General features: G+C 35.6%; 1 protein-coding gene across 4 annotated transcripts in view; it reads right to left on the reverse strand.

Moving 5' to 3' along the window:
* The window catches only part of adgrb3 (adhesion G protein-coupled receptor B3), a 475,647-nt gene that overhangs the window by 203,519 nt on the left and 252,900 nt on the right, over positions 1-19,228 (reverse strand). For all 4 annotated transcript variants that reach the window (XM_012963496.3, XM_004914501.4, XM_002936321.5 and 1 more), the window contains 5 exons: positions 9,464-9,565; positions 9,107-9,213; positions 6,033-6,227; positions 4,901-4,969; positions 2,622-2,730 (listed from right to left, as the gene is read on the reverse strand). In XM_012963496.3, coding sequence (XP_012818950.1) covers positions 2,622-2,730; positions 4,901-4,969; positions 6,033-6,227; positions 9,107-9,213; positions 9,464-9,565 — 582 coding nt within the window. The remainder of the gene's footprint in view (positions 1-2,621; positions 2,731-4,900; positions 4,970-6,032; positions 6,228-9,106; positions 9,214-9,463; positions 9,566-19,228) is intronic.

Genomic DNA, 19,228 nt, shown 5'->3' on the forward strand with positions numbered 1-19,228 from the left:
AGAATATAATCACAAAACTATTTATCAAGCCTAGCACTTGTGTAGCTGGTTACTAACCAGAGCTAGTTACAAGAGATAGAGGGACAGTGGGAACTTTGTCACCCTTACAGCCTAAATGTTTAGCAATTACTTTATGTACATTTTTGAAAAACATCTCTAATAATCATATCTAACAAGTGGTAATGCTTCGAGAACAGAAAAAATAGAGATTCTGCTTGCGAGAAATAAGAAAAATTTGTTTCAGCTCATGATCCCCACTCATTTAAATTTTTGGATTTTATCAGCTTTATTGGTGTCAAAATGAGGATAGTAAACGTATATCATGATTAAAGCCTAATGTCCTCTAAAGGTTAAAATACATATTAGGTTCCATTACTAAGTAATGCATTTTAATGCACCCCTTTGAACTGTTAGAAGGAAAATGATTTTATTGAGACAGAAATAGAGTATAATGAACTAGATTCTTGGCATTCTAGTTATGTGGAAATAGATGCATCCGTGGAAAATTGTGTGTGCCAATGCAAACACCAGGGTTCATCCCAGCTCCTGCAGAGTAACTGGAATAGGGATTAATTACAATAATGCCACAAACAGCATGGAGGGTGCTCTGATTGCACAGCTCATGTGCTCTGAGAATGACAGCTAATAAGCAAAGCTATTTTTTTTTTTTGTTAGACTAGCAGCAAAGGGAAGAAAGTCAATATCAAATAAAGGCTCATGGGTCCCCACACAGAATGAGTTAGTGACTGGCAGAAGGCATCTGGGGCACTCATAATTGTGAAAGAATAAAGCCTTGTTATTTCCCAGGTTAACAACATGTAACCTTTATCGAGACAGATGCAAAATTACTGAATGACCTATTGAACTATTGTGGACTTCATTGGAAATTGGTTTATATGTTTATTTCTAATATAATGCTATGGACATTCACTTCTCACACACAAGCTCCTATGGTACATTGCACAATGATACCTATTTGCTTTATCAGCACCAGCCTTACCTTTTTGCACAGTTTAGGTGTCATCAGACCATGGTAATTGACACAAATACCACAAATTTGCAAGTGTCTAAGTGGCAGATTTATTTTTTTCACAATTTGTGTTTCTGTGCACTAAAACTTGACTTTTTCATGTAAAAAATTGCATTTTTTCTACTATTTATTATTCATCAAAACCACAAAAAAGCAAATGTACAAATACACCTTCTAAAAGCTGTTAAGCAGTCAATGGGAGCTAGCTGTCCTAGGCAAATTGCAACAATCTTTAGTTAATTTGTAGGTTTGGGGGTAAATTTAATTTGTAAGTCCATGAAAGTTTTTACTGCGTTTTAATTTGCTTATGCTTTTTCAATTCGATTTAGTGAATATGAGTTTATTTAAAACCATTAAAATCAGTATGTTGGTAAATCTGCCTCCATGAGTCACATTCTGTATTAAGTAGGCATAATGTGACTACTACTGTAAGTTGTACAGGACCAAGATAAAGAACTGCACCCAAGGCACACTAGTACTGTCCAGCACATTAGAAGATAGAAGACCAGAGCATACCCCTTGAACTAAGCAAGTATCCTATGAAACCAACTACGTTACTGACAAGCCGTAGAAGAAGTGAACTTGTGGTTAGCAATATCAAGCTATACTGTAGAACCTTTAAAGTAGATTTCAACTTTCTCTGCTTTTTGTTTATTTTTGTGTGTAGCAATAGATAAATGCACCAACTTTATAATAAAGCCAAGAAGCCAGAATTGTTAAGCATTTTCTGGAGAATTATAGTTTTTTTTTAATAAGAATAGCCAAAATAAAATAAATAAAATTATGGGCCTGCTAGTCTCACAGAACAATTTATTTATATGATTGCATTAGTTTTTACATTCATCAAAACACATTGTAGATGGTGACTTTGTAGTATTGCAGCCAATGTAAAACATGTCTAAGAGGCACAGATGGTCAAATTACTAATGCAATGTTTCAGCTGCAGTACTTTTTGTTTACCATGGAAATGACAGACTTTACTGTGTAAGGGTTTTTTCCTTGTGGACCTCTTGACCAGAACCCTGAGTGCTACATAATAGTAAAAGCTCTCATGCCTGTTCTGGAGCAAGTATTTCCATTCAAGCGGATACATTCAGTGTACTTTTCAGCTTCTTCAAAGGGTAAGGGGTAAGTAAAAAGGTAAAAAAGAAGCATTACACAGAATTAGCAGAAAAGCACTGTTACAAATAAATTTAGGAAGCAAATGCCCAACAGGCATGGGGGAGATTTATCATTACATCAAAATTACATGAGGTATGGTATGTCAACCTTTTTTATTTCAGCCTTTATTTAAAAAAAAGTATTTTTAAAAGCCTTAAACAGATACAGCTCTTTTTTGCCATCTTTTTTTTGCACTGTATATCAGGCATAGATCTATCCATTTTCTCATGTTTTAACTACTGACCCAACAGCTAATAAATCTTTTTTGTACACTTTTACAGAAGGCATGGCTTACCTACTATGAAAGAAAGGTCAAAGCTGGCAGACAATACAAAGCCGTACTTGAGCTCTTCTCTGTAGTTCCAATAGATTTGTCCAATCAAGTATCAAGCTATCAATTCATTATAAAAGAAGATGTGTTTTTACTTACCTACATTTCCCGTTGTGAGGTATGAATTTTGGAAATCCATCATGCCCATGCCAACAATGTGTATAAAATCTTCAATCACCTGCATCAACTCCACAGAACCTGGGTAAATCTACAATGACAAATTACAAAGGCAATTGCAAGCACTGGATTACATAATCAATAAAATGGTTACTCATATAAAATATCAACATAAAATAGAGCTATTCACTTAATCTTTAGCAGTGTCGTTCTGAGCAGCACAACAAGCTTCCAGGGAAAGTAGCTTTTAAATAAAATACATTTACCCACAGTCTCCTAGCTAAAGTGAAGAATGCAGTGAATTTAGAATTATATGGATTCTAATGTATCTATATATAGATATTTATTTACTCTATAAAACACTCACATGTAGGCACCTTATGTAATTAGTGCTACACCAACATTTTCCCAATAAATTTTAGACACATTTATTTTAGGTTGGTATGACTACTGAATTTGTGCTTCATCTGGAATCTCAACAGCGACTTTTCAGAAGACAGCTGCAGTATTGCAGCATTGTAGGAAATTGGGTGCTGCCATACATCTGATCCATTTTTAAACCATAATTACTGGTTCATCACACTAAGAATTAATTTGAAGTTGTACTAGCCTGTGCAGCTGCACTTGATAGAAAAGAACCCACTTTCTGACGGAAAAGTATATTTTTTACGCAGGAAGCAATGTAAATACAGCAATTCATAAACCAAACCACAGAAATAATGTTTCATTAACTTTTAGTACTGTTTAGAATAACTCTGTGGGCTACCAAGTATGGCTCATTAATGAAAGTTGCTGTTTGTGCTTTTCTAATATCCAATGTATATTTGTAGCAGGATCATTAAGCCATCAACTCCATTTTCCATTTTGTGTATCAGTTAACATGTCACATACTTATTTCAAAAGAGTATCTCAAAACAATAAACTCATTAGTTTATCACAATTTTAATATTGTCACAAAGTCACCCTTCTTTATTCAGCGATGAGGAATAAGGGTTTGTTTTATGGGATTTTGCATTCTTTATGTCTTTCTCCAATAACACTGAGTGTACTTAATAGTCTTACAGCAATGCTAAGAAATATGGATGTTTTTATAATTTGCTGTATTATATTTTATATATATTGTAATGATTTCACTGCATTAATGTTAATGCACTAGCCAGGAAAACCACTATATTTAAATCCAGCAGCTAAAGATGAGAGAAATTCCCTTAGCAACACTCGGGTGCTTTACTGGTCTTAGTAACAAGCACAACTCTGACCTTAAGGACATTACAAACAAAGATACACAAAATTGGCACATATTACAGATACTACATTTGTTTTGAATATTGTCTCCTTTAATAATAATAACAATAAAAAATAAAAGATAAAGGGGGTGATGTAATAAAAATGACTAAGTTTGTCTAGGTGCAGTAACCCATAGCAATTATTCTGTAGGTAGCATTTATGGTCACCTGTCTAAAAGTAAACATCTTATTGGTTGTTATGGGTTACTGCACCTTAGCAAACTTTATGCCATTTATTGCATATAGGGGAAAGTGCCAGGAGATAAATAAACTAAACACCTTTGTAAAGGTGTTTGGAATACACATAAAACATACAGCATTGCATATCAGGCTGCTGCAGCCTTCCTTATCACTGCCCATAGCATATACACTGTATTTCATAATAACCCACACAAGAAGCTGCTAAATATCTTTGCAGCATCACCCAAGCCATTCGGAAAATGCTCTGTTTAAAAATATAGAAATCACCACTGATTTGGGTCTGTCTATAAATCCTGCTATTCAGAGTCTCAAACCAGGGTCGTGCCCCGGCTCTGGTGGGGCGCCGGCGGCCCAGACCCAATCCCCGCAGGACGCTCCACCTTTCCTCTTGTCTTCCTCCAGCGGGGTCAGACAGGTGAGGAGGGCTGCGGGGAGGTGTGTGAAGGCCACAGAGGGGGACATTGGGGGGTGCAGGGGCCCCTGAGGCAGAAGCCCGGTGGGCCCTGCACCCCCCTGTGTCTTAAACTAGTATTTGTTCAAATCAAAGGCCATACTGAATATCAAAAATTGCTCTGGTAAGTCTTAATTAAAATAAATTCACTTCTCTTAAAATCTATTATCTTATTTTTCCAAAGGAGTTGAAGTTAAAAGACTGTTGTCTTTTATTAAGAAAAAACAATGTACTGTAATAATACAAATAATACAATATAATAATCTGATTGTTCTTGAAACATGTCCTTTGCTTAATATATTAGAGAACGCCATATGTTTTACCTGTTGTGCATCTTCCCATTTTTCTTTGTTTTCTTCATCAAGGAGATTGCTAACTATTTGAAAGAAGTTCTGAAAAATAACATAGATCAGGTTTTAATGGAGGTATTGAAGATGTGAATAAGGCAAACACAGGAGATGCTATTAGTGGCATCATGAGCGTTTCCATCTTAAAATTCATTATATAGGTTGGCAAACAGTATCCTTATTTAGAAAGGGAAAAAAAATGTAATGAACCCTGTCCCCTAGAGTTCTGGTAGTAGCATCACTTGTATTTCACTTCATCAGGTGTCATTTAAGCAGTCACAACCCATGTCCATAGGATTTACTTGTCCTTGGCTCTTGTCCATTCTGACATTAGCACTGCAGTTATATCATGTTCTTGCTAACTGGATTTCTTTGGAATGAGCCCAGCTTGAGAAATCCAAACATTCTTTCCAGAAGCAAATAGCTGACAGCAACTTTCAAGTACTTACAGTGCATTTTTGTCACGCCAAGCGTATACAATACTACTCCCCTGTCTTTCTTACAAACATATTTTATTACATACAGGTCAATGAAAACGCAAAGAACTGTAAACACTCGAGCATAATGAGAGGGAGACTCATGTATCTCAAAGCATCTGTTAAAATGTACCCAGAGACAAGCCCATTTAAATGGGTACACAGAGAACAATTTAACCAGCTTTTTGTAGTATAATTTTTAAGTGTCTCTTTGTTATATAGTGTGTGATGTGTGAAGCCGTTGTAATGCTCTCTGGGTAACAGAGTTTTGTGCTGTGCGCAGCAGTTAGTAACAAAAAGATAAATGATTTCATTATTCCATATACAACACATTATAACTTTAATTTCTATCAGTATCTATTTTTTAAAGACAGCATCATTCCGTGAAGATGGAACTGATTTTAATATGAAGCCACTAAAGCAAAATGTCATCATTAAAAAAGTATAAAACTCATAAAAATGTTTATAACTTTAAATGCTACTCAAAAAGCTATAACGTGCAAATATAAAATGAATAATTGTGAGGCAGTGAATAAAACACAGGAAAAAGCAGCTTAGACTTCACAGAGGGTTACAGGAAACACACTCCTGATTTTATTTTAAGTCCAACGTGATTGCTTTATATCTCTTACCTGTACTCCATCAGAGGCAGGGATATAGCTTGCTCTTTTGAAAGTGTCTGTGACATTTCTAAGGATTTCCACTGAGATCAGAAGATCCCCTGCATAAAAATGCTTCCTCTGAGTTAAATCCAGTAGCGTTTTGGTCACCTGAGACATCCCTTCTGCTGCTAACATGCGTTGACCCTTAGCAAGATGCTCTTTAATCTGTAATGTTCAAATGCATATAAAGTATAGATCAGTATATGTGTGTGGGATATTTATACACACACACATATATACAGACATACAAGAGATATCTTTAACTGCGGGATATGACAAGACGAAATTGGCCAACAGCTGTGCTGTGGGTTCCCATACTGCATAAATAATGCATTAAATAAAGTTATAATTTCAGTTTAATAGTTATATTTACAACACTGATAGTACCCCTGATGGGAACAGATTATTGCTGCATTGTTTTATTAACTAGAAATATAGCACAATCTAGACATTCATCAATATACTGTACACAGATTAGGACCCCCTCTATTTATCTGATATTAAGTAATGATCCCCGGCCGCAATTCAGTTCAAACTTAGATAGTATACATTTCTGACTTGACCAGCTATGGCCAAACAAAGGTATACTTAGATTTTTCATGTCCTTGATTTACACCTCTCTTTTAATGTGTTGTGTGTACTTTGTAACTGATGGATATGATTGCTTGATATCACAAATCATGGTCCATGGAGTAACATATCTTTGATATATATGAACCAATCTATACTAGTGGAATTTGACTTTTTAACAAAATTTGCAGCACATTATGCAGGTCCAATGCATTAAGAATCTATACTAGGCATTGTGGACACAACAGTGGGCAGCTGCATGCATCCATGAGACTCATTAATGTTGTTAATCTGTCATTGACCAGTTATCTTTATGGTAATGCAACATTAACCATGACTCCTAATGGAGTGGATAACTACAGGGAGTGCAGAAACGGAAACACTCTTCATTAGGTTTAAGATTTACTTCAATCAGTGAAGACATTAAAGGGTATGTTAACAGTGTTTGCTCAACCTTTTTGGTAAAGTTGGGTGTTATAGTTCTGCACAACCTGCCCATTACAAGTTTTCCCTAGCTCTTCAAGATCAGTAACCCAATTACAATGCATAAAAATGTTCCAGTGAAAAATCCCTTTGGATCTGTGAAATACTAACTTTGTACTTTGTTCCTGCAATTTGAGCTAAACATTTTAAATACAATATTTCTTTCATAGAACAGTAGTTTATGTATGTAAGTGTATAGATTGGTAGGTGTGGGTTGTGAGTGCTGGGTTTACTTGGATGGGTTGAACTTGATGGACTCTAGTCTTTTTTCAACCTTATGTAACAACTGCATGTCCACCCTTCCAATGTTTGATTACAGTATAGTTTTATGTAGTCAAAATAACACAATGATCTCCACATGTAAGAAAACAGCATGATGGCTAGGGCTTGTACACAGCTTTCTTGTAAACGAATCAATGTTACCTACCCACTGATAGGTTCTACCTAATGAAGCTCTTAGCAAGACGTGCTTGACAAATGGTCTGTACCATTGCTGAGGGGTTACTGAGTAACACTTTTTTGTAAAATGGATGCCTTTATATTTATTAAACAGTGTTATACCAGGGTGAAACATGTACAGGTATGAGACTTGGAGGGTTTTTTTGGATAAGGGATCTTTCTGTAATTTGGATCTCCATAATTTAAGTCTAATAAAAATCTTTTAAACATGAATTAAAGAACAAGTCAACCCAAAATATAATTTTTCTCTAATAAAAGAAAACATAATTTTAAGCAACTTTGCAATATACATTCATTACATATTTGTAATTTTTAATTATTTGTATATATAGTTGCCATTAAAAGCGGTCTTTGGCTCAGACTGTTGAAACAATGTAACACAAGCCAACAGACTGACAGACCTGACTTGCTGGAGGAGACTGATGTTTGCAACATTGTTATAAAGTAACAACCAGAAGTTCAGCAAATGCTGCTTTCATTAGCAATTACATTTACAAATAACTTTAAAAGCACTAAACATTTTTTTAATAAATTCACATTGGAAAGTTGCTTAAAATTATGTTTTCTTAGGCTAAATTATTTTGGGGGTTGACATGTACTTTAAACATACTAGGATTTTTTGCCTCCAATAAGCATTTATTCCTTCACAGTAACAAAGAGCACTACGTTTGCCCATGAGCAGTAACCATGGCAACCAATAAGATGTTTGTTTTTAACCAGGTGACCAGTAAATGCTACCTGCTAATTGGTTGCTATGGGTTACTGCTCCTGGGCACATTTAATGCCTTTTATTACATAACCCTAATTATATCTTAGTTGGGATCAAGTACAAGACATTGTTTTATTATTACAAAGAAAAAAGTAAACTTCATGGGAGATGGCCTTCTTGTAATTTCAGAGCTTTCTGGATAACAGAAATGGGTTTCCGGATAACAGATCCCATACCTGTATAGGTTGTGCAGCAGTATAGTGCCTACCAGTGCCAACAACTATTTAAAATGATAGCTTAAGGGACAGAGAGGGGTAATAGAGGGGTAGTTAAAAGGACATCCAATTGCCTGGTATATTGTACTGTATTTGATCCACTGACATCACGAAGTCTTGCCCTGCACTAAAAAAAATATTTTTACTATATATTTGCACTATAGTAGTATAGGGCAAATATAATGTATTATTTAAAGTATAAGGTAAAAGATAACAGACCAAGAGAAAATGCATAAATCACAAGCTAAAAGAAAAATTCAGTCCCATACTGTAAATAGCATGGACATATTTTTCTGTGAATTTGCTACTCTATATTTAAAACATTTTCTGCTCTGATGTTGGATTTCACATGACAAACAGAAGCATTCAGAAATCAAAATGATATAGAGCTATGTAACACAGGCAACAGAAAGCCTGTTTTCCCTCCTTTGAACAGTCTGTATTGTTTCTCAGCAGATAAAAACGGATCACATGTTTTTTTTTTCTTTTGCACAGTTGCATAAATGTGAAATAAGCATAACAAGGACAAAAGCTGGCTTTGCACCTACTGAAAGCTGCAAGTGTCTGTATTCAGCTGATATGCATCTTGCAAAGCTTGGCTGTTCCCAGAAGGCTACTCCATGAAGATTGAGTGAACAGCGTCTACTAGTGGTGCCTATGAGGCAAACAAAATGCAGGAAAAATTTGTTAGATTACACAGCAATGCTGAACTAGCACGCATACAGTATAAAATCAGAGGAAAGCTTCTGCTCCATATTTTAGTCTATCTGGATATGATTTGCTCAGTTTAGAAGAAAGATTATTTCTTAAGTAGAATCATAAACACAGAAAGGCTGCAAGAAGCAAATAAAACCGTTTGCACATTAAATAAAGCTTTATATATTTTTGTTTAGGGAAGCATTTACCCGTGGCGTTGAGAGGACATCGATTGAATGCCAGATCTCCAGCTGGGGTTCTTTTCCATACCATAGACATCAAATAATCCTCAGGGCAGATTTCATAAGGAGCTGTGAATAAGAGTGAGATTTATATTAAATACACATCTACAATTCTGAGATTATTTGTCACGCTACTCAGTTTTCAACATGCCCGAGGAAAGAACCTGAGTGATCATAAATGTTTGTTTTCTTTTTTTTTTTTTTTCTCCCTTTGGATCATAAGAAAAAAAAATGATAAACACAGCCTAACCAGCCATTTCTCTCCTTCTTAAAAAATAATAATATTCTAAAAGCACATGTGAGAAGGTTTCAGCATATTGTACCGATTACAATCTTTCTGCTTTTATTAAAAAGAAAACAAAAATATAGCTATGTTTATTTCATCGAGGCACACAGAAAATAACAAGCCTGCAAGGACACAATTGTAAGAGCTGTTCATAACATTGTATTTTCTGAGAAAAGCAAGTGAGGTGTAAGAAGCCTCATGACAATAATTAAGTAATGGCAGTAATTATTCACAAACTGATGCTGATTGGGAACTACAAGGTAAAACGATTAAATAGAATCTGTACATTCCGGCTGTTAAACAGTCCCTAAGAAACAAAAGCCTGGGTTCTGATAAATGTATATAATATATAAACAGAATTACAGATTTTTACCAGTATACAGAAGTAGATCCAATTATGCAAATAACTGTATTTTAAACATATAGCTCATTTTTCTTAGTTTCAATCCCTGACAATTTACACAACATCAATGCAGTAGAAATATCTCCAGTAGCATCATCTTAGAAAAATAAAAGCCGCTGCAGTCTGCTTTGTTCACAGTGACAATTCCAATTCAGACATATTTTAAGAGAGTCTTGTTTGTTCCCATTCCCCATGGGGTACGGATATAATCAATGCAAAATGAAAATAATGGGATTTTCACATGGGACCACTATAACAATTTCTTCTAAGCCTTAGTAAAGCTTTATTTACTAAGCAGAAAATATATTTACTAAAACTATTGGTGATAACCTGTTTGCAACAAGGATGCTTTAAAGAGCAGGGCAAGAAAGGTCCACTTTGTATATTTGATCTACTCCTTCTTAGGACAGATTTTTTATGTTCAAGTCTTTCTTTGTTGGGCCCTTCACTTTCCACTGCATTTGGGCCCATGGCATACTAGGTATGCGAGTAAAAACAAACCAACAAAATATTTACACATAGGATTTGAAGAGGAATGAGAAATCTCCTTCCGCAGATTTACTGAACGTTGCTGCCATCTTGACACTAGCATGTTTTCCTGCCATTATGCAATGACTGAAACAATTAGTTAAATGGCTGCAACAATAGTGTGTGAACAAAAATAAAAACCTCTATTAACATCTATGTGTTTTTGTGTGGTTTCACAATTTTTTCATTGCAGTGAAATGGGACAGATTCCCTCATCACTAATACTGCATAAGGCTCAAAGGTAGGTTGACAGAGTATATGAGGAGCTGAAGGAAAAGAATCAGGGGCATATTGGGAGTCTAAAAAAACTATAGGTTAGGCAAAGAAAATAATAGTGTTAATATTTTTCTGATTGTTATTTTCATACAAAAATAAACCAAAACACTTTAGAGCTGTTTTTCAGGGTCTCTTTAACCAGGTATGAACAGAGGTTAAAACACATCATCCCAAAACCATAATTTCTTCTGTATCAAATATTGTCTATAATTTTAAATGTATGGGGCACTCTTAGTTTTGGCTCCTGACCATTTCCACAATTTCAAAGATGTATAAATATCTTCAAAAGAATTCCATGGAATAATTTTTCAAAGCTGTCCTTTTAGTCAGGTTTGTTCACAGTGAGGGTTCTGATGGGAATCCTTGTCTCTAGTTATTCCTCATGCAATATTCATAATCGATAGTTTTCCTTAGACAATTTATATAATCAATAGTGTATAGCAGAGCTTTTTTAATACTATATGTCATAGCCCTTTGGACAGAGGTCTTCAAATGTTTTTTTATAATTTTTTCCTTTGTTGGTCAATATTTGGTCAGGCAAAGATACCCAAAACTAAAAATATGCTTTGGGCCCCCTGAGAGTAAACCCTGCAGGTTTTGAACCACTATTTTAGCAAAAACAAACAATATGAGCTCCATTGAAGAAGAATATCTTCTGACAGACTGGTTCACTGAAGCTGGCTGACATGTTTAAAATTTTCACACTATATATTTTTTTTTACATTTTTACATACATAATAAATATGCCCTATAGTCATTGTACCAACATGGGGTGATAGATGAGAAAAATTATAAAGGTGGACAGTGTTGATACATCTTCTAATGAGCTCTTGTTGTTACCTCTTAGCAGTTATGGTGTGTTAATACCAAAAGAGAGAAAAGCAATCTGAACAGAAGATATACGATAATCATAGTGTAAACTAAAGGAAGCACTTGGTGAGTCATTAGATAAGAGACAATAGAATATTGTGAAGTTAAAATTACTAGTTTCCATTTACAGAAAGACATCTTGTGCTACACCCAATCTGAAGTTGATATTTAGCTTTCCTGGACATTATCTTAAAGGTAAAAACAAACATTTGTAGACGACGTATAATTAAAACTTTTAAAACCACAGCTTTACTTGTTAAAACTAAAAATTCCCTAAGGATAAAACTTTAACAGTTTAACTAGTAGTGCATCAAGGAGAAGACAACTTTTATTAACTGGCTTGATTAATAAAAATGTAGGTTTTAAAATAGAATTTATAAGCAAGCTCCTGGTCATGGCTAAGGTCCTCAGGTGTGAAAATTCCATTACATTTTTAGACTAGAACTAGAGTTTTACATTGTCATGGTTACAGCACTCCATCTTTCCTTTGGCAGTGGGCATTGAAATGAAAGAAAACAAAAGTCTCAGCCACTGAAAATTTACAATTTTCAACTTTTGCTATAGAACGATAAAAAGGAAAAGCAATATGAGAAATGACTCTGGAAGTGTGAAATTCACTGACAGCAGAAGCCTTGATAAATCTAGGATTTTGAGTTGAATGCTGCCAGAACAGCATGAGCACATATGTTATCAATGAGCTGCTGGTTGTTCTTGAAAGATCAAAAATACTACAACATTTAAATGTCAGAGCACATAAACTGGTAGCCTGGTTTACTTGGGTAATCTCATTAATGTTAAATCATTTGATCATATTCCTATCACAGGGAATGCACATTTTAATGAAATTCTAATCTATCTATCTATCATCTATCTATATATCTGAACTGGAGCACCAGCCCTTGTTATAAGGTAAGCGGTTACAATCACTGGGGGCGTACCTAACCTAATTTTGATTGTATCATTCCTACACCTTTAATGCCATGGTATTTCATGTTATTACACTTATTTAAGATTCTTCATGAGTAAAACATGTTCAGACAGAAAGCAGTGTTACCATGAACACTTTATACCACTTTTAAAACCTCAGAATGTGCCCCATTGACTGTATGTGTATGCCAGTTTTTGAGAGGGCCTAAAAAACATACATTTTTAAATTTTCCCCAACAAATTATAAACAAGCCATTAAGAAAAAAGCCAAGGATTTAATCAGCATAGCAACTAGGTAGTAGCTCAAAAGCAGAATGAATGATAAATAGGAGAGTCGTTCTAAATGTATACACATTGTTTGCAACAATCCTTGATGTTCAAAGCTAAAAGGGAAGCTGTCACCCAGACATAAAAAGCTGTATAATAAAAGTCCTTTACAAATTAAACATGAAACCCACATTATTTTTGTAATTAAATCATTTATACCTGTTATAAATGTATTAAAAAATCTGAGCTGTCAATCTCAGGTATTATTGCCTGCCCCGCCTCTATGTCTGAGGCACAAAGGCGGGGCAGGCAATATATGATTTTAAGCTTAGATTTTTAATTACAATGAGTTTCAATTCAGCACTTCGTAGATTGGCAAATGAATTAGATTTTGAGGTGATACAAATCTTGCATTAATAACACTGTTCACAAAATGGCTCCTGACTGCCTGCTGTGACTGTAACATGATAGAAAAGGAGTTGAAATTATTTTTTAGGGTGACAGGTCCCCCTGGTTACTGGAGTCGGAGATCCCATAAACCCAAAAAGTACATAGACTTGTTACTTCCTTGCCTATCTTTTTTCAATGCCTCTTCTAATCCTCTTCCGTTTTAATTTTCAAGCTACTACCTGCCTCCTGGTGTAAATACTTGAAACAATATAGTTTGTACTCCAAATCTGAAGGTTGCAGAACAAACACAGAAAATACATCTTTTTACTAATTTTAGGGCACTGACTATCCAAAACAATTTCTCATAATAGCACAGATATTCTGTTATTTTGCTAGGGTTGCATTGAATCTGAGAAATATGTTGAGATAGCCAGTGCTTTACCTGTTCATAATATGGCTTTTTTTTACATGTGGAAGGAGCCATGTAGTGTTCTGCAAGAGAAGACTAATAAGCTATTTAGCATCAAATGATGTGGTGATGAACAGGGATCAAATGTTCTTCATGGATCTCTACACACCTATAAGATGCAAATAAAAAAGTTCTTCAGATCAATTCAGTATAAATGTACCATTACCGTGTATTTTTTAAAAACAAATGTGTTTACTGCAGAAGTTCTAACACCATTTATACACTTCATTATAAAGTATAATAAATGAGTTGCTAGAATAGATTGGTATCACAGTCTGTCTTGATTGCTACAATATTTGTTACAGCATCAATTCCAAATAACATGACAAACAAAGAATATTTGTTTCTCATTTCTTGTTTTCATATGTATTTTCTTTTAATGAATGGTCATACTATAATCCCACACATATAATTTGAGTCTTGGTATAAAAATGCTGCAAAAACATCTGAATTCTCTTAAAACAAACCATGCATACTTTTTCTTCCTATTAATATTACACATTTATTTAGAATACATATTATAACAAGAACAAGGTATATCATATTAGACCCATAGATTATTACAATTAATTGCCTACAGTACCTAGGTATATATCTACTATTGAATCAGCATGTGCAAAATGTGGTTTTGTACTACTACTTGTATTACCTCCTTAAAGGAGAAGGAAAGGCATTTTGGCATTTTACTGCCAATAGATAAGCCACATCAGCACAAGCTAGAACGCTATATTTATTCTACAGAAAGCAGATACAGCCTAAGAAGCTCCCTCCATTTGTGTAAGGTAGCAGCTGCAATTTTAGCTTGGTCTCTGTAGCTTCTGTGTTGCAGCTCTACGGGCTGGTAGCTCAGATCACACATTCTGATGGGAGGGGGAGTGAATTCTTATGAATCCTTATGGGAGGGGAAGAAGGTGAAGGGAGAGAGGAGTCAGCTGTGCAGACTCCTCCAGGAATGAAGGATTTTTCTGAGAGAGGAAGTTTGATACCAAAGAACATGTTTACACAAAGAAAGACAAGAAATCCTGCATTTCTTTTGATAGAGGACTCAGTGCAGCTTTTCTGTAAGTGCTTATGGCTGTATTTACATAGACCATTGTGATAAAGCTTACTTAGTTTTTACCTTTCCTTCCCTTTTAAAAGGTGCTATTATTTTCTGCAGCATTGTACAAAGTATTCTCCCTGTTGCAATGCAACCCTTGGAAACTAACCAAAACAAAATATTACTGGGACCCGCATGTGGTTAGTACTAAGAAACAGAATAATCCCCGCACAATGGAAATTGCTGTATCCCCCTACAATTCAGGACTAGATAAATAATATCATGAAATTGTATTGTTTCTAGAACTCTTATCTACAACCCCCAACCAAATGAATAATTTACTGGCAAATGGAGACAGATGAATATAAAACATTAACCTCAATTTGAGACTGAGAAGTGGATAGCTCCCTTTTTTATACTCACTATGGGACCCATCTTCCTTTTTTTTCCCTCCCTTCCCAGCCCCACTCTTCTACCTATTATAGTTTATCCTATACTGGATCCCACAATTCTCATTCTCCCCATTCTCCTCCCCCCCAAAGACTCTATCTGGAATGCAGAGCCACTGTCTATTGCCATGTTGAGAAAGCTTGTTGTATACTTATTACATGCTCTGTAATTAATATGATGTAAATTCAGATGTGCTATTCTTGCATTTTCTCTTTGTTACACTGGAAATACTCAATAAAAATTATAATAAAAAAATAGCATAACATTATTTAAGCAATGTCTGGAATGCTATTTTAGTGGCTAAAGCAGCTATAATTGCTGTAGGCAATTATAACTGTAAACCACATTGCACCTTTTATTACATGGTTTCCTTAGAGTGAGTGATGGGCAGGAATACAGATATTGCTGAAAGTAAGAATTTGATATTTAATTCCCACAACTGTGTTTAACAAATGCTGTAACACTAAACCTTTATAAATGCCTAAGGCTCACACACATATAAGCTACATCATTAAGCCTGTGCATGTTAGAAAAGCCCATGCTAACAATCCACTCCAGATACTGATATAAACAAATAAAATGTGCTGTTTACTTGCTTGAATTATACATTTTTTTATTTCTTTAACCTTTCAAAAAACATATAATTCTGTCACTGGAAAGCAAGAAATTTATTAGAACCTGCTTCATGATATGCTTTTAAAATAACCCCAACCCGAATCCCAACACTTGCAAAAAAAAAAAAAAAAAAAATAGGTATAATATATTTAATATTGTATTACAATACAACAATGTATTATACTGTATTTTCCATAGATAATGGTTTTCTTCCAGGGTACTCTCTCCAGGTTACAGTGACCTCTACAGTCAAAAATGTGCTTACTTAAAGGAGAAAGAAAGGTAAAAACTAAGTAAGCTTTATCAGAAAGGTCTATGTAAATACAGCCATAAGCACTCACAGAAACACTGCACTGACTTCTCTGAAAAAAGATTTCTTGTGTCTGTAATTCCTGTGCCACAGACACGCAGCTTTCTGTTCTCTGCTTTCTCCTGCTCCCCCCTCCCTCAAGAATGCTAAGAACTAATTCCCCCTCTTAGGAATGTGGATCTGAGCCAATCAGCAGGAAGCTGACTCATAGACTTACTAACTGAGCATGTTCACTTGGTCTGGGTGTCTGTGCAGGAGTGTGGCATTATGGGAACTTTCTTTACACAGCTCAGCATTTTTTCCTCCTGTTTGGCTTCAGATCTTCTGAACAGGTGAAATATGGGGAGACTTAAGGGCACTATTAAGACAACTGAAGGTATGCCTGCAGCTTCAGATTAACTCTTTATTAGCCTTTCCTTCTCCTTTAAAGGAAAACTGTCACGGGAAAATAATTTTTTTTTTCCTAGAGCTTCTGTAGCAGAATATGTTTTTTTAAAAGTGCAAACAAATTTTTTTTTATAATTTAATTTTGAAATTTCACATGGGGCTAGCCATATTCTTCATTTCCCAGGGCGCCACAGCCATGTGACTTGTGCTCTGATAAACTTCAGTCACACTTTACTACTGAGCTGCAAGTTGGAGTGATATCATCCCCCCCCCCCCCGACAAGCTGATTAAAAGAACAATGGGAAGGTAGCAAAATAGTAGGAGAAACAATAGGTTACCTGAAAGCAGTTCTAACAGTGTGAGGGAATACAGGGTTATGGGAGATAGCTCTCAGTACAAGTGAGGGAATACAGGGGTATGGGAGATAGCTCTCAGTACAAGTGAGGGAATACAGGGTTATGGGAGATAGCTCTCAGTACAAGTGAGGGAATACAGGGGTATGGGGGACAGCTCTCAGTACAAGTGAGGGAATACAGGGGTATGGGAGATAGCTCTCAGTACAAGTGAGGGAATACAGGGTTATGGGAGATAGCTCTCAGTATAAGTGAGGGAATACAGGGGTATGGGAGATAGCTCTCAGTACAAGTGAGGGAATACAGGGGTATGGGAGATAGCTCTCAGTACAAGTGAAGGAATACAGGGGTATGGGAGATAGCTCTCAGTACAAGTGAGGGAATACAGGGGTATGGGAGATAGCTCTCAGTACAAGTGAGGGAATACAGGGGTAGGGGAGATAGCTCTCAGTACAAGTGAGGGAATACAGGGGTAGGGGAGATAGCTCTCAGTACAAGTGAGGGAATACAGGGGTAGGGGAGATAGCTCTCAGTACAAGTGAGGGAATACAGGGGTAGGGGAGATAGCTCTCAGTACAAGTGAGGGAATACAGGGTTATGGGAGATAGCTCTCAGTACAAGTGAGGGAATACAGTGGTAGGGGAGATAGCTCTCAGTACAAGTGAGGGAATACAGGGTTATGGGAGATAGCTCTTAGTACAAGTTGATCCAGGGACTGGTCCGATTGCCATCTTGGAGTCAGGAAGGAATTTTTTCCCCTCTGCGGCAAATTAGAGAGGCTTCAGATGGGGTTTTTTTTTGCCTTCCTCTGGATCAACTAGAAGTTAGGCAGGTTATATATAGGCATTATGGTTGAACGTGATGGACGTATGTCTTTTTTCAACCTAACTTACTATGTTACTATGAAATGAAAAGTATACCATAAAAATCATGACAGAATCCTTTTAACTTATTCTATATCCAAAATGAAAAGATGGAGAAAATCAAATTTTCACCCTCAGCTTATGATATATATATCCAATGGCAGTTTTTTTCAGTACTTTATGTAGCTGAGCAATACACTGTATGCAGCACAACCCTTGTGTTGCATACAGTGTAATAAAGATTTTAAAACATGATGGAAACACAATAAAAAAGAAGAGGGGAAAGATTTTTCTAAACTAAAAGTAGCAGTTAATTCATGAATTTAGTGAGTTTTTGAATTGTTATTCTAAGTTTATTTAGCAGTATCCCTCTTAAATAATAAGATATATATAAATATATATAACTTCAGTAGTGAACAAATCTTTACCAGGTTGACTAAACATTTTCACAATACATATATATCTTAGTGATAATATGTTGAAATAACTTCTTTGTGATTTGCATTTATCAGCTGTTAATTATATGCTGTTGTTTTTATAGTTGACACAATAGTGTGAGGGCCTAGGTAACTGCTTGGAGGGTTTAACTAGTAGTTGGTAAAATAAATGTATATGAAAGTCATGTCAGAGACATGAAAGTCATGAAAGAGATCAGAACAATATTGCCTTGCCCTAAAATTAACATGGCTATTTATTGATTGATTAAATGTTATTTAAATATCTACCAATATAAAATGCTTTTATTGGCTAAAATATGGCATGCTTTTTTTATATAGATTTTACCAAAGATAAGAAATATTCTATTACTAGTTTTCTGCAGATCTAACATGCCTGCCTTTAAACTCAGAAAACAGGACAGAAGCAATGCATGATTCATGGTTTCAGAAACTGTTACAATTTAGGCTACATGGAAAAAGGATATTAGTAATGATGAGCGAATCTGTCCCATTTCGCTTCGCTGGAAAATTTGCGAATCTTTCAAAAGATTCACGAAACAGCGAAAAATATGCGAAATGGCGAAAATGACGTGCGTCAAAAAATAATTGTCGCCCGCGGCTATTCTTTTGTCGCGCGGCTATTCCTTTGACGCCCGCAGCTATTATTTTGTCGCATGGCTATTCTTTTGACGCCCGCGGCTATTATTTCGTTGCGTGGCTATTTTTGGACGCCAATGGCGAAACGTGGAAATTCGCTGCAAATCCATGCCTGGCGAAACATTTCGCCCATCACTAGATATTAGCTTTATATAGATTATCCCTCACAGAAAGGGCCTGGACTTGCTAGTGAGGAAGAGTGTTA

This window comes from Xenopus tropicalis, chromosome 5 (genome assembly GCF_000004195.4).
Source record: "Xenopus tropicalis strain Nigerian chromosome 5, UCB_Xtro_10.0, whole genome shotgun sequence".
Lineage (NCBI taxonomy): Eukaryota > Metazoa > Chordata > Amphibia > Anura > Pipidae > Xenopus > Xenopus tropicalis.